The sequence below is a fragment of the Uloborus diversus genome, chromosome 2 (genome assembly GCF_026930045.1).
Source record: "Uloborus diversus isolate 005 chromosome 2, Udiv.v.3.1, whole genome shotgun sequence".
Lineage (NCBI taxonomy): Eukaryota > Metazoa > Arthropoda > Arachnida > Araneae > Uloboridae > Uloborus > Uloborus diversus.
The window spans coordinates 85,392,996-85,406,590 of NC_072732.1; the positions used below are offsets into that span (position 1 = coordinate 85,392,996).

The 13,595-nt window shown below is 30.9% G+C and overlaps 2 protein-coding genes across 2 annotated transcripts; one reads left to right on the plus strand and one right to left on the minus strand.

Moving 5' to 3' along the window:
- Nucleotides 1–2,551: 2,551 nt before the first annotated feature.
- On the plus strand, nt 2,552–7,771 carry LOC129216388 (uncharacterized). The gene is made up of 3 exons (XM_054850603.1): nt 2,552–2,696; nt 5,590–5,746; nt 7,333–7,771. Exons 1-3 carry the CDS (start codon nt 2,552–2,554, stop codon nt 7,769–7,771), a joined length of 741 nt encoding a protein of 246 aa, XP_054706578.1.
- Nucleotides 7,772–9,730: 1,959 nt separating this feature from the next.
- On the minus strand, nt 9,731–12,131 carry LOC129216389 (uncharacterized). The gene is made up of 2 exons (XM_054850604.1): nt 11,812–12,131; nt 9,731–10,643 (listed from the first exon to the last, which is right to left on the minus strand). Exons 1-2 carry the CDS (start codon nt 12,129–12,131, stop codon nt 9,731–9,733), a joined length of 1,233 nt encoding a protein of 410 aa, XP_054706579.1.
- Nucleotides 12,132–13,595: the final 1,464 nt, after the last annotated feature.

The window sequence follows — 13,595 nt, forward strand, 5'->3', positions numbered from 1 at the left end:
CTTTGTTAACTCAAAACAGCTATTATAATTAGAACGAAAGGAAAAACTGAAAAATTGGCAGGTTGAGTGTAATTTTTTGCAGATAATGCGTTTAAATTCTCTTAAGTGGGAAACGACGAGTTACTTATTTTATTTCCTTCGGCAAACAGGTGGAAAGACCAGTTTTCTCTTTTATTCGCATAAAATAACACATTCTGAATGATAAGAATATTTCTTGGCATAAAGAAACATTATAACTTTAATTTTCTTTCATGTTTTACTACTGTTTTTTTTTTCATTTCATTTCTATTGCACAAATTAAAGTGGTTTTTGTCAATTCTGTTTTAATTATTTTTTTCATTTTACTTATTTATCAAATATGCTGCTACTCTTCAAGAGAACACCATTTTGTTGACATTGGACTAAAACTATTTCTATAGTGGTTTTACGACATTTCAAACACATATTAATTTTTAAATTATGATTCCTTATGTATTGAGCTTGAAATAACTGCCAAATATTGTTTTTATACTATTTATTAATGAGCAGCAAAATACGAAAAATTACTAACTGCTCCGAAAAATGGATCCTATTAGTTTCTCTAATATGATCACAAGCCAATTACGTGGTTTTCCTTTGCTCCATATTTTGCTGTGAAAAAATTCTAGACATAGAAATTTTGTTTCACGAAATTTTGCTTTTCTTTTTGCTGAAAACGTACCTATTTTTTTTCCATCAAGTTTGTTTATAAATAATGGATTGTTAAATTTTGATTCCCGTTTTTAATATGATAAATGCTACAATATTTATATTATGTTTACATTTAATAATATAATTTAGCTTTATTTTTTGCAAAGTAAAAAAACAAGTCTGTTGGCAAATAATTGTGCGTTTTTCTTGGATTAAATATGCGGTATATAGAAGATAAGTTTTTGTACAGTTAATGTAATATTAAAAAAATATTTTTCATATTTAAAATTACTAAAACCAAGTGACCAATTTTCTGCGTAGAAAATAACAAAAAATAATTTTCGGTATTTTTCTCATTTTATGTAAGCTTAAACATGCTTTACTGCATGTAGTTAATTGACGTTATGTAAATGAGGGAAATTCATAAAACACAACCTATCAAATTGCTGTTCGTTTTTCATAATCTTTTACTCTAAATATAATGTTTATATATTTTTATTTTGAACCCAAGTAATGGATTTTGTATTACAAATTTGTTCCTAAGTGGAGGAACCTCATGCATTCATGTGTATCAAATTTAGTACAAGAGTTAATTATTGCTCGCTTTAAGTTCCTATGGGCCATTCGTAAATTAGGTAAGGATGATTTTGGCCATCTTTGACCCACCCTCCCCCATGTAAGTGTACGCAAGATTTTTCAAAACACTCCCTCCTGTTCTTACGTAAGATTCTATTTCGTTTTTCAAAATAATAAAATAACGTATCTTACATCACTGGAATCGTTATTCAATTCACTATTACTAAAGTAAACTTTTTTGTGTAAAGAAACATTTACTAAAAAGTTGGAACTAAACTGAATGTTTTTTCGACATTTTTTTTTGTATCTGATGCGATAATAATTAAAAATAAACTATGCGATACATAGTATGATTATTTTATTATATTTTACATTATTTATTTTTTGTAAAACAAATAAAAAACATCTCCTTTTAGTATGTATTTTACCCTTCAGACGCAAATGGAATAGGATCCCTGCCAAACCACTTGAACGCACGATTTTTGTAATAAAATATCGACTTGAAAAATATTACGTAAGAATGGGGTTTGACCTCCCCCCCCCCCCCGAAGTAAGCGTATGTAGAAATTTTTCCAATCCCCTCCCCCTTGAGACCCTTACGTAATTTATGAATGTCCCTTTGAGTACACATATCTTATCCACAACTATTTAAAAATAGTGCCCTATTCCCAATATGTGTATGAAACTGTTAGATTTATGAGTGTACTGTACAGGGTGTCCTATCAAGATTGGATAAACTCTACAACAGAAGATCAAACGCTTCGAAAACATGAAAATTTCGAAAATATCTGTATCTCCTCGATCCACGTTTTCGAACAAAATGCGAGTGAAACGCAGGACCTCATATCTGGGGTTCTAGAAAAAGTCTTTAACAGAAACACGAACGTCGGTATTTCCATAAAGTTAGAAGATGTTCCAAATATCCTTTCTCATACCGAGGTGGCATGCCTGCAAAACGTGGAACAGAAGATTACTTTCTTTTTTTTTTTCTGCGCCGGATATGACGTACTACTTTTTCTCTCATTTTTTATGTCGAAAATCATGTGTCGTCAAGATGCAGTTCCTTTAGCAATTTTTTATGTATTCTAAGTAAGAAATCTACCGTTAAGGGGTGGTTTCCAAGGCTGCGTTTTCCAGCGGATTCGCATGCGCCACCGCTGTTCGTAACGGAGGTTCTTCTGCGCATGCGTGCACCGTAGCGTCCGCCACCATTTGCGCAGAGCGGCGAGATCCATACTTGTTTGGTTTGTCCGTCATCCGCTGTCTGCTCCGCTACCTCGCCATATTGTAGAGAGATAATTTGAACATGGCTGAATTTGTGGATGAAGAGCGATTAATTGAATTGATTCGAGCAAATCCAGTGATCTATACAGTGTCAAAGAAATCCTTCAAGGATGTCCAACTTAAAGAAAACTGTTGGAATGAGATTAGTGCCACCTTAAGTGTTCCAAGTAAGTTCTAACCACTTTTGTATTCTTAATTATTATCATTTTCAGTTTTTTATGTATCGATTTGATTTATACTACATGGGAAAGAAATCTATCAAGTTGTACTTGTATACAATTGCCTTCAATTGTACAACTGTTATTTATTGCAGATGTGACCTTAGTAAAACTTACTCGATTATTTAGCAAAGGGCATAAGTCCAACTAGTGCAACTTTTCAGGAATCAATAAAAAGTGATTATTTCAATCAGAAATGAACTAAATTCTGCGAAAATGTTTCTGACTAATCTAACCACAAGTAGGATCATTATCACACCTTAAATTACGTTTCATTTCATCACTGGAATTAATTACATTTTATAACACTATTTAATTAAAGTTAATTTAATAGTGTAAACAGTAAATTTGACAGAAATATTAATAAGTTTTCTTTCAATGCAAAATATCCATACTTGTCATTTTTTGAAAAAAGTAATAGGCTCTATTGTTAAATTGTTGCTCATTAATTTTTTTTATTATTCGATGTTCTTCAATGAAATCCATGTCGTCTACATCAGAAAAAAACCTCATCTCGGATTTTTTAAAAATATTTCATAATATTTCCCGCAACAGCCATAGTTCTTTCGCAAATTCTTTCTTGTATGTTTTCTCTAAGTATAATATTATACTCAGGCACCTGTGGTTGAACTTTGCTTCATAAGCATATTTTTTAGCAGTTTCTATTCCAGATACCTCCTCTGAATAGAAACTTTCTTTTTCCACTATTTTTTATATTCTTGTTTTTTAATTCATTATTTTTTTCACTTTCAACTCTTAGCCTTTCCAAAATATCCTTGTTAATACTTCCTGTAATCGGCCAGCATACATTTAAGTTGTTTTAAATAACTCGTGCAGGTAGTTGTCAAATCTGAAGCTCTTGGTGAAATTGCAGAGAATATTGCACTTTTTCAAATCTTTATAAGGTGACGAAATCGTGCTGATGTATATTTTCAGATTGAAACTGGGGTGTGTTCTGAGAATTCAAAGGTTCATCAGAGAAATTGTGAGGCATAATAGCATCTGATTGCAATCGAATACAAATGTGAGGACCAGCAGTAGGCTGAGAAAATTGATATTTTTTTGCGCGAGTACACACAAACTCTAGAATAAGTATACCGCTGACTTATTATTTTTTTTGATGGAGCAAAGTTTATTTTTTTGTCATGGTGAACTCATGTCTCATGGTAGTGATATGTTTCGCAATGTAAAAGCAAGAAAAATATGTACTCTTTGCCTTTGTTCCAATTGTCATTTAATTTGAAATAGATAGGTTCTATTGTATATAGATACTGTCAACCCCATTTAATCTGGTAACGGATAAACGAATACCCCGCTCATGCAAATAAAATCTCCCGGAACCGAATATTTCCCCATAGGTGTAATGTTAGAGATCCCCGCTTAATCAAATAATTTATCGAATAATAGTGATCAGCTTTCACATATATTTCTCCAGAGTCTTTCCTAGTCTTTTTAGCTTCAGTAAAAACCATTCAAGTTAAGTATATTGAATTTTTACTTTTCTCTCGATTATATTGTCAAAACGAAATTCCCCTAATGTTGCGGATCATGTTAATTGCAAAAGAATGAAGATGTATGACGGCGCAAAAATGCAATTTCTGTTAATTTTTTAATTATCAACTTTCATTTAATCCGATTCTCGTATAAATAGAAATTGGGTTTCAGTCACGAAAATTAGCTCCAATTTTAGTATTTTATTAGATTTGTACGATATTATAAGAATCGTTTCTATGTATATCGCAATTTCTATATATGGTAAATTCCATTTGTGACAGACATGACATGAGACAACTTGTTTGTTGATTTTCAAGTAGTAAATATTAATTGAGAAGGAAAAACTTGCCATGGGGTGATGTGAATACTGACCTCAGTTGTAATAAACACTAAAATTTCGACCTGATAAAAAATATTTGAAATTTATTGGGTTAAAACCTGCTGTGACAGACAAGACAAAATTGCGACATAGATTTTGAGTGACCATATGTTATTATCATTTGCTCTTAATTGGTATGCATGTCAAGTCTAAATTTTTTTGGGAACCAAGGTTAGACTTGGAAATGTGAAGCAGAAAGAAAAATATTAAGAAATTTGTAATCAGTAAAATGATATTAATTATTTATCAGCGTGACAGACATGACAAGGTTTTGCTTGTTAAAAAATCTATGTGGTATTTATATGCATCAAGGAACATGAAACTAGAGGTTAAAATAACAGATTTTCAGTTTCTAAATAAGTCTTGAAATAATTAGTTCTAAATAATTATTTATACAATTATTTTATCATATATTGTTATTTTCTTAAAATTTGACTTCTTTTCTATCAACTAGAACAAAAAACAGTTGATTTAGTTTAAATTTAAAAAATGATGTCTGTGTCGCATTTTCATGGAATTTACCATATCGAATTTATTTCCGCCAATTTGCTACTTCGATATATGGAGGGTACTTAACAATTATACTATTTTGTTGATTACTTAGCTTATTTAAAATAAAATGCTTTTTAATAAAAAATATTTTTTCTTTCTATTACTTAGATATTGATTTATTATTAAGTTTTAAGACAGAAGTTGTCAACCATGAAAGGAAAATCAAATACCCCGCTTAATCTAATAATATTTCTTGGAACCAGCGGTATTCGTTTAAGCAGGGCCGACAGTATATGATTGGTTATTAGAGCAGAAATTCTTGTGGCATTGCTGAAGAGCACATGCTTTACGTTTTCATTTCAAATTTTCCAATGAGCATCGGATACAAAAAATTGATGCATAGGTATGCCAATTAATTGATGTCATGTGCACCATTCATTTTGTTGTTAAAACCTAAAATGTTCTATTGTCTTTCAGCGGAAGCTTGCAAGCAGAAGTGGCGATATTTGAGGGACTATTATACTAGAAGGAGAAAAAAACCAACTGGTACTGCCGCTACATATAAAACTCTCAAGGAAATCCAAAGGATGGAAGCACTTTCCTTTCTGGGGAACACATTGTGCATAGAGAGACCGTAAGTTTCAATACTTCTACATTCTTTAAAATGGGGGCAAAAATATTTAGTAGAGGGGCTAATTTAAGTCTAGATTCTCGGTCTGCATTTTGTGGAGAAAGTTATTTTCAAGAACTTTTTTAATTTTTGTTATTTTAAACTGTTTTTAAATATTTTTGTTTTGTTTTTTTTTTGTATTTTTTCTGAAAAAGAAAGCTGTTTATGGCATAAAGAGAATTTTTTGCAATCATAGTCAGGGTTGGCTTCCACCTCAGTGTGCTTCCTTTGGATGGAAGCACTTTCCTTTCTGGGGAATACATTGTGCATAGTTCTATTCCTCTACTCCTGATCATAGTTCCATTAAGAGATCCCTTTGACTTCAAAAATTTTGCGGACTAGGTAGAATGCATTTATTACTGATTACATGTATGATCACTTCTAAAAACTTTTTTTTCCTGAATGGTGCATAATTGATTTAATCCTTCAGAATTGAAAAAAAGAGGTTTTCTTTTGTATCTTTCTTTTTTAAATCAATGCAGCTTTCCTATTGGGGACATAAGTATAGAAGGGAGACCAACTTAGTGTTTCTAAAATTACATGGAGAAAAAATCCACGTAGCTCTTTTTCTATTTATTCAATTCCTATTATCTTTTACATTTCAAAATATAGTTTGAAAAACACATTTCAACCAAATATTCATTTACTACCTAATTTGCTTGATTACTTAAGATTTATTGAGACATAAATTGTAACACAAGAGAAAAAAAAAGCTTAGGAAGTCCAAGAACATTTATAGTAGGCATAAAATTCTGCTTATACCTGATTTAAAAAAAACTGTATTCTTAAATGTCTTAAACTTTTTTAAAGTTCTGTAATGTTGCATTCCACTTGTGATTCATCTGTAGATACTGCAAAATAGTTTCCGTGTTTAAGAATGCGTGATTTTAACTTTACCTTTATTTTTTTATTCATCGTAGAAAGCTATGATTATGAGGAAATTAATTTATAGGAATTTATTCTTGGTTATTTGTAATAGTTAATAATGTCTGAACTATCACCGGAAATGAATTCTTTGATTATTTATATCAAAGCCCATTTATATCTAGGTATTGTATTTTTTATAATAGTTAAAGATTTTCAAACAGTATTCACCTACAGCAATCTCTACTTATGGGGAAATGAAATGATAATATTTTGCTCTTAGTTATGTAATTAATTACGTCGAAATTAGGTACAAATCTGAATATTGAACATACCTTAACAGTTAATTGATAAAATATTTATGATTTTCTTAGAATGAAATTGTTTTTCTTACAAATAGTGAAAAAACCAAATAATCCCAGTTTAAACCAAAAAAAGAATGGTATATACAAAAAAAAAAAACTTTTTTTTTTTTTTCCAACCCTGCTCGTGGACATTCCAATTTACTCTGAGACAAAATTGTTATTTTTCCGTTACAATTTACTCTGTGAATCTCAATTATCATCTTCCTTCTTCAATATTATAGAAAATTTGAAATTTTGATAATTTCTTTCTAAACATTTAATTAGTATTATAAAAATGTCATACTAAGTAGGATTGTTTAGATTCTTCTTTTTTTTTTATAGGACACTAACAAATGTCAAGTTGCTGAAGCCGGATTTGGATGAAAGTCCTAGCTTTGACAATACGGAATCATCGCAAGATGAAATTGAAATATGCATTCCGACCGAAGACATTTTGGTTATAGAGCAGGAGGAGAGTGACGAAGGTGATACTCCCTGCAAAAAAAGGAAGACGGTTGAAAGTCCGGCTCCTAGCTGCAGCAAAAAATTAACTGCACGGGAAAGAGTTTTAAAGGAACTCAAAGAAAATAGCCAGGAGAGAACAAAATGTATTAAATCTCTCTTGACTGAACAAAATGAAAAAAATCCAATTGACGATTTTTGTAGATCTGCGGCGTCAAGCCTCAAAACTTTGCCCCACCATCTGATGCTTGCAGCAAAGCATGAAATTTTTTCTGTGATTGCCAAGTATGAGATACAGGCCTTGAATGATAATAAATAATTTTTTTTCCTTGTTAAAATAACTTGTTTTATTTGCTTTAATAAGTTAGCTAACACACTATTATGTTTTCTGGGTTGTTTGGTGACCTAGTGATTCATTTGTTGGTACTGTAAAAAGACTTTTCATGCTTAAGAATACATCATTCTAACTTTACTTTCATTCGTGGTATTCTCATCAAGTCATTTTGAGCTTCTAAGTTAAAGAAGATAAAACCTTTTTATAAAGATCAATATATTTTAGTTTTCCCTCACTAATGAGAGTGACTAATTGATTCAAACTGTGTAGTTATGTTTAGCTCAAATACAAGAGTTTATTTGCATTCAAATATCCTCAAACATGGAGGTAGCTTATGGTTAATCAGTTTTCATGCATTATTGTCTTTATTTTTCTGTACAAACAGAAGTGTGGGAATGGCAGATTTCAATAAGCCCTCATAATGCTTAGTAGTAATTAATGAAATGCATGAAGTATGTTCATTACTATTTAACATTAACTGCTAACTTTTCATATAAAATATGCAGTGATAAATATAACAGGGAAAACTCTTGGATATTAAATATTGCCATACTTTATAATTATTCTTTCTTATAACACCATATGAAAATTTAAATATTGTTTAGAAACAACCTAATTAATATTAATCATTGTAATCAAACTCTCAGTATTTCAAATCCATACCTCAATTTTAATGATACTTGTGATTACTTAATGATACTTACAATTATTTACCAGTTTCCGAAGAGATCATACCAAAATCAGTGGTTTAAACAGCAGTTTCAATGATATTTTTAAGACATTTGGCTTGTATTTGTATATAAGATATGTGAAAGATGTTTTTATTCATGACATAACATGTTACCATTATTATAATTTAACAAATCATGCCAGAAATTATTTGCCGATCAAGTGTAAACCAAACGAAAAAATTATTTAAACAAATATTCGGTATTCAGCAACACTGCACAGAATACATTTCAACTATGTAAAACTGAAAATATTTATTTATATGTATTTTAAAATGTGTAAAGTTGTTGGTAGCTCAATGATCATTTCAATGCATAGGAACTAAGTATTTAATAAGCATAGACCAACTTTTAACCAGAAATATATATCTGAATAACACATAGAAAGGGTAGACAAAATACATTTTGAAGATACAGAAATTAAAAAGTAAAAAATGTTTTCACTTTTAAACAGTAAGTAGCACTAGTCTTGGATGCATTATTTAGATGCCTATTTATTGCATAATATAGATAAGTAAAATACTCAGAATTTAAGAATATATAAAGCACTGAGAAAAAAAAAAGCAATAAAGGAAAAAAACGCTTGTTTGATGAAAGCATAGGATAAGCAGATAGATGGTTAATAACAAAATCACAATAGTAATTTTTTCAATGAATGATATTTTATATTTTTATAAGGTTAATGTGCCAAATGTACACGGTCCTCGGAAGAAAAACTAAAATTTTGCCAAGAAAGGGTAAATAAGACAATGAAAGAACTCAAAAAATAAAAAATTGCGAGATATTAACTTTGAAATAGATATTATTAGGCTGGTGTATATGTAAATAATATATTTTTTAATCTAGGTAAATATTTATTTTTATTATTATTTACATTTTGTCAATGATGATAAAGAATTTTACCAAAAGCAATTAAAATTTTAAATATTGAAAAAATATATGAAATTTTAAAAGTAATTGTTTTGAATTTGATACACATTTAAGCTGTTTTTTTATTCAGTCATGAGAATTTCTTTTTTAAAGATTAATTCCACATATTTTCATTCAATGGGCCATTCTACCTCATGGGTGGGAATGAAGTGGCTGAATTTCTATATTTTTCGTTTTCTATCATAGACATTTTCTAGTTCAACTTTTATGACTTTAAAGAGTTAGTTTATAGAAACAAAATAAGAAAAATTACAAACATTTTTGATTGAACATATTGCAAGAAAAGTTACCCTGTTCTATTGACATGGGCATCTTGCCAGGGCACCCGACCATGTTTGCTCATAAAATAATTGGAAAATACCTCCCTAACATTTGAGGGAGCAAAGCTGCTGCGTCTATTCTGTGTTGGAGCTATTCGCTTCATGTTTTTTGTTGGAAGCCTTAGTTTGCCTCCATCACAAGGTACTTTAATATTGTGGTCCCTCAGCATGTTATGCAGTATGCAGCATGCCATTATCAAAAGATCTGCAGTTGAGACTTTCAACGGTATGGGGGTGAAAAAAATACGAAAAACTTGACAAAGAATGCCAAAAGCATTCTCGGAGGTTCTTCTGGCCCTCGAAAGCCTGTAGTTGAACACAGCCATTTTCTTGTTTTTTTGTGCGGCAGCTACAGGATAGGGTTTCATCATCGTTTCAGTTAAGGCAAAAGCTGAATCTCCCAGCAATACATGGGGAAGTAGTTTATTTGAATGAGGAAGAAAACTTGGGAGCGGGAAGGGAAATTGGCCACTTATGATTTTCTGCCCCATCTTAGATTTAGGGAAAATTCCTGCATCTCCCTCTCTGCCATAGGACCCTACATCCACTGCAATAAACTTGTACTCTGGGCCTACAATTCCCAGAAGCACAACTGAAAAAAACCCCTTGTAGTTGTAAAAGCACGACCCGGATTTTTTGGGACATACAACTCTCATATGTTTGCCATCGATGGCACCGCAACAATTGGGGAAATTCCAGTTCCTATGGTACTTGGCAGCAGAATCTTCGAGTAGCTCCTGTGAAGGTTCCGGTAAGAATATGGGCATCAGCTTCAGTACTATTGCCTGAAGAACTTCTCTGACTATGTGGCTAATCCAGGAATGTTTGATCCTATATCCAAAAGCCAGAGACCGCAATGACTCCCCAGTAGAAATGTACCTAAAATGAAAATGTTTCATTTTTAATATAACAAATAAGAGAACAGCAAATTACACTGCTGCTCTGAGGCGGCAATATAATAAATGTTAGTTAAAAGTAACGCCTCAATTAAGTATATTAATATATATTTTATGATTAAAACCTGACGGCACAGACGCTATATTAGCTTTGGCACTCTTGGTTTCCTTAAGAGGTTTTCCATCTGTAGGTAATGTACACATACTCTTTAAAGAAGTTATTAGAAAAATTCAGAATGAAACTCAAATGTCAAAGAGAAGAAAAGGGACCCGATTTATATTTAAAAAAAAAAATGAAAGGAACTAGGAATTAACAAATATATCACTTGGAAGCATTGCAGTTTGCATTGGCCTCTTTTATGCCAATATTTCTAAGTGCATAAAAAGCATGCGCCCATAAGTATGATTACAACACCTGCTGTTGTACCTTTCATTGTGATATATGGAGATAATGTATCAAGTTTTGCACACTTGAAATATTTTTTGTAGCGTCCTGATTTTTTTTCAAAGCTATACTAGGCTGTAAAAAGCATTCAAGATATTAAAATTAAAAATTTTGCTGCTTTTCAAGTTTTCAACATCAACAGTACTATAACAAACTCATGTAAACAGAAAACCTGTAACCAGAAAGAAAATGAATAGTGTTGAGTATTTATAAAATATATAAAGTCAATTGATTGCGAATTCTTTTAAAAATATGCAGATGAAAAATAAAATATCATCACTTTACAAATTTAAAAGAGGTGATTAATAACAAAATATATAAAGGAAACTTTGAATATTAAATTTTGCAATTCTAAGCTATAGTGTTTTACACAATATGAAATATTAGTTGAGAACACTTTAATTAAATGTCAGCTAGTATTCAAAGTTTAATAGCAGTAGATTATAGTGTAAGGAACATTAGGGGTTCTACAAAATTCTGTCACAGAACATGATACCATGCTGATCTGTTATCAAAAATAATTTTTATATTATTAATGCACTAAATGATTATCGATAATTTAAATGGAAATAAATTTACGTTTAATAAAATTACCTTTTTTAAATTAGCATATAAAAAAATTCCAATATTATAGTTAAAAAATGATCCTCAGATGTTATTCAAACGCATTGTACTTGAAATTATAAATGAAAAAAAAAATGCTTACCTGAGGGTCAGAGCAAGCTTTTCAGAGGGAGAAATCGGCTTTTTGTGTCTGTTGCACACTGTACTGGCAATTTCTGATGCTATATTATCGAGAACAAAATTGAAAAGTTCAGGAGTTAGTCTAAAATACTCTCTGAATTTAGTAGTATCGTTCCACAGATGTCGATCTATGAGAATATTATATGCCCCTTCACTTTCTCTATTCTGATAGATGGGATTTATTCTGTCACGAGGAAGTACCTCAATTTCCATGAGTTGATCACTTTCTTCCTCATCAAGGAGCAGACATATCAAAATACACCTTTTCGTTTGCGGATCCATGTTCGCGTCTGACTTGCTGAATGCAAAATGCAATCTCCCGCGCACCGGGAACCTTGTTTGGGCAGTTTTTCGCGTGCGTTTAAGCGCCGTCTTGGAAACCACCCCTGCGCTGCGAGACGCATTGATTCCCGTCGAAACGGACTCTGACGTCATCGACGCGAAGCGCAACGGAGAAAACGCAGTCTAGGAAACCAGAGCTTTAGAGGTTATCTGGTTTTTCTGGAACATATAGTACCATTTCGTTTGAAAAAATAAATAAGTACAGGTTTATTTTATTTCTTTATTTATTTATTTATTTTTTTTTGTACTAGAAATAGAACGAAATTCCAAATAATTGATAACGTTCATAAGTGATATAAAGAGAGCAAATAAGACGGAATACGCTTAGATTCATTTAGTGAAGACAAAACATGTGCTTAGTTTTAGACATATGTGTCATTGACATAAAGCTTTGTTTGTAAAGACAAAAGCACTGTTCAAAGACAGTTTAAGACATTCTGTGTTTTAATTTTATCTTCGTTTTTTTTCTGAATAATGAAAGTGACGTCAAGTAACGATTATTGCATTTTTACTGATATTAATTATTATGCTTATTTTGATTATAAATATTATAAGATGTTTTTTCTATTAGACGGTACCAAATGAAGTGTTAAACAGATTATTTGCTATGACAGTGTTTTACGTTAGAGATTTTTTTTACTTCTCACTTCTTTTGATTGGTTTCCTTGTTTTTTTTATTAATAACGTAAACATCTCAATATCTGCAACTTTGGAAATATTTTCTGCTCATTGATGTGCACAATGATACTCTTAATACAACACACTTTAAATGCTTCACACAATCGCATTTTCTAGCGTTTGAAAAACGTTTTAAATTGAAAAAAAAAAGCAAAAATTGAGAATATTTCTGAAAGCTTTAAACTAGAAAACATGTACCTTAAAATTAATAATACTTAGGTTGGTGGTGAAGCAGCAAGCTTTGAAAACAAACATTTATTCATATTTAAATAATAAATTAGGTTACAAAAATAATTGAACAAGGCACCCGAATTAAACATCCATCCGGGGGCGCATATTTTTTGTGAATAAGTTTATGTCCTTGAAAAGAATAAAACACTGCTTTTACTTAAGTATATAATGAATTTATTTAAAAGAATTCTTAAAATTGTAAAAATATATTGTTTTCACAAAATTTATTTTTTACTGACCTAACTTAATTTTATTTAGATTCAGTCCAGTGCTTGATTTGTGAATCAAAACATTTTCTTTACATTCGTCGGCAACATTTATAGTTGATTAAACTTAATAATATTCCCCAAAAAAAACTATTTCTTAAAACACTAGTAAATTAGGCGAACTTTGTGTGGGATAGTTCGTATTTTCTTGAATGTTATGAGTACTTATCATCCACAAAATGTGAGCGTTTCGCATTCGAATAAATCTGTTTTTAATCAAGTTTTACGA

Coding starts and splice junctions, on each gene's coding strand:
- LOC129216388 (XM_054850603.1), top strand. CDS start 2,552: ATGGCTGAATTTGTGGATGAAGAGCGATTAATTGAATTGATTCGAGCA. Junction 2,697..5,589: donor TGCCACCTTAAGTGTTCCAA/GTAAGTTCTAAC, acceptor ATTGTCTTTCAG/CGGAAGCTTGCAAGCAGAAG. Junction 5,747..7,332: donor ACATTGTGCATAGAGAGACC/GTAAGTTTCAAT, acceptor TTTTTTTTATAG/GACACTAACAAATGTCAAGT.
- LOC129216389 (XM_054850604.1), bottom strand. CDS start 12,131: ATGGATCCGCAAACGAAAAGGTGTATTTTGATATGTCTGCTCCTTGAT. Junction 10,644..11,811: donor AAGCTTGCTCTGACCCTCAG/GTAAGCATTTTT, acceptor TTTTCATTTTAG/GTACATTTCTACTGGGGAGT.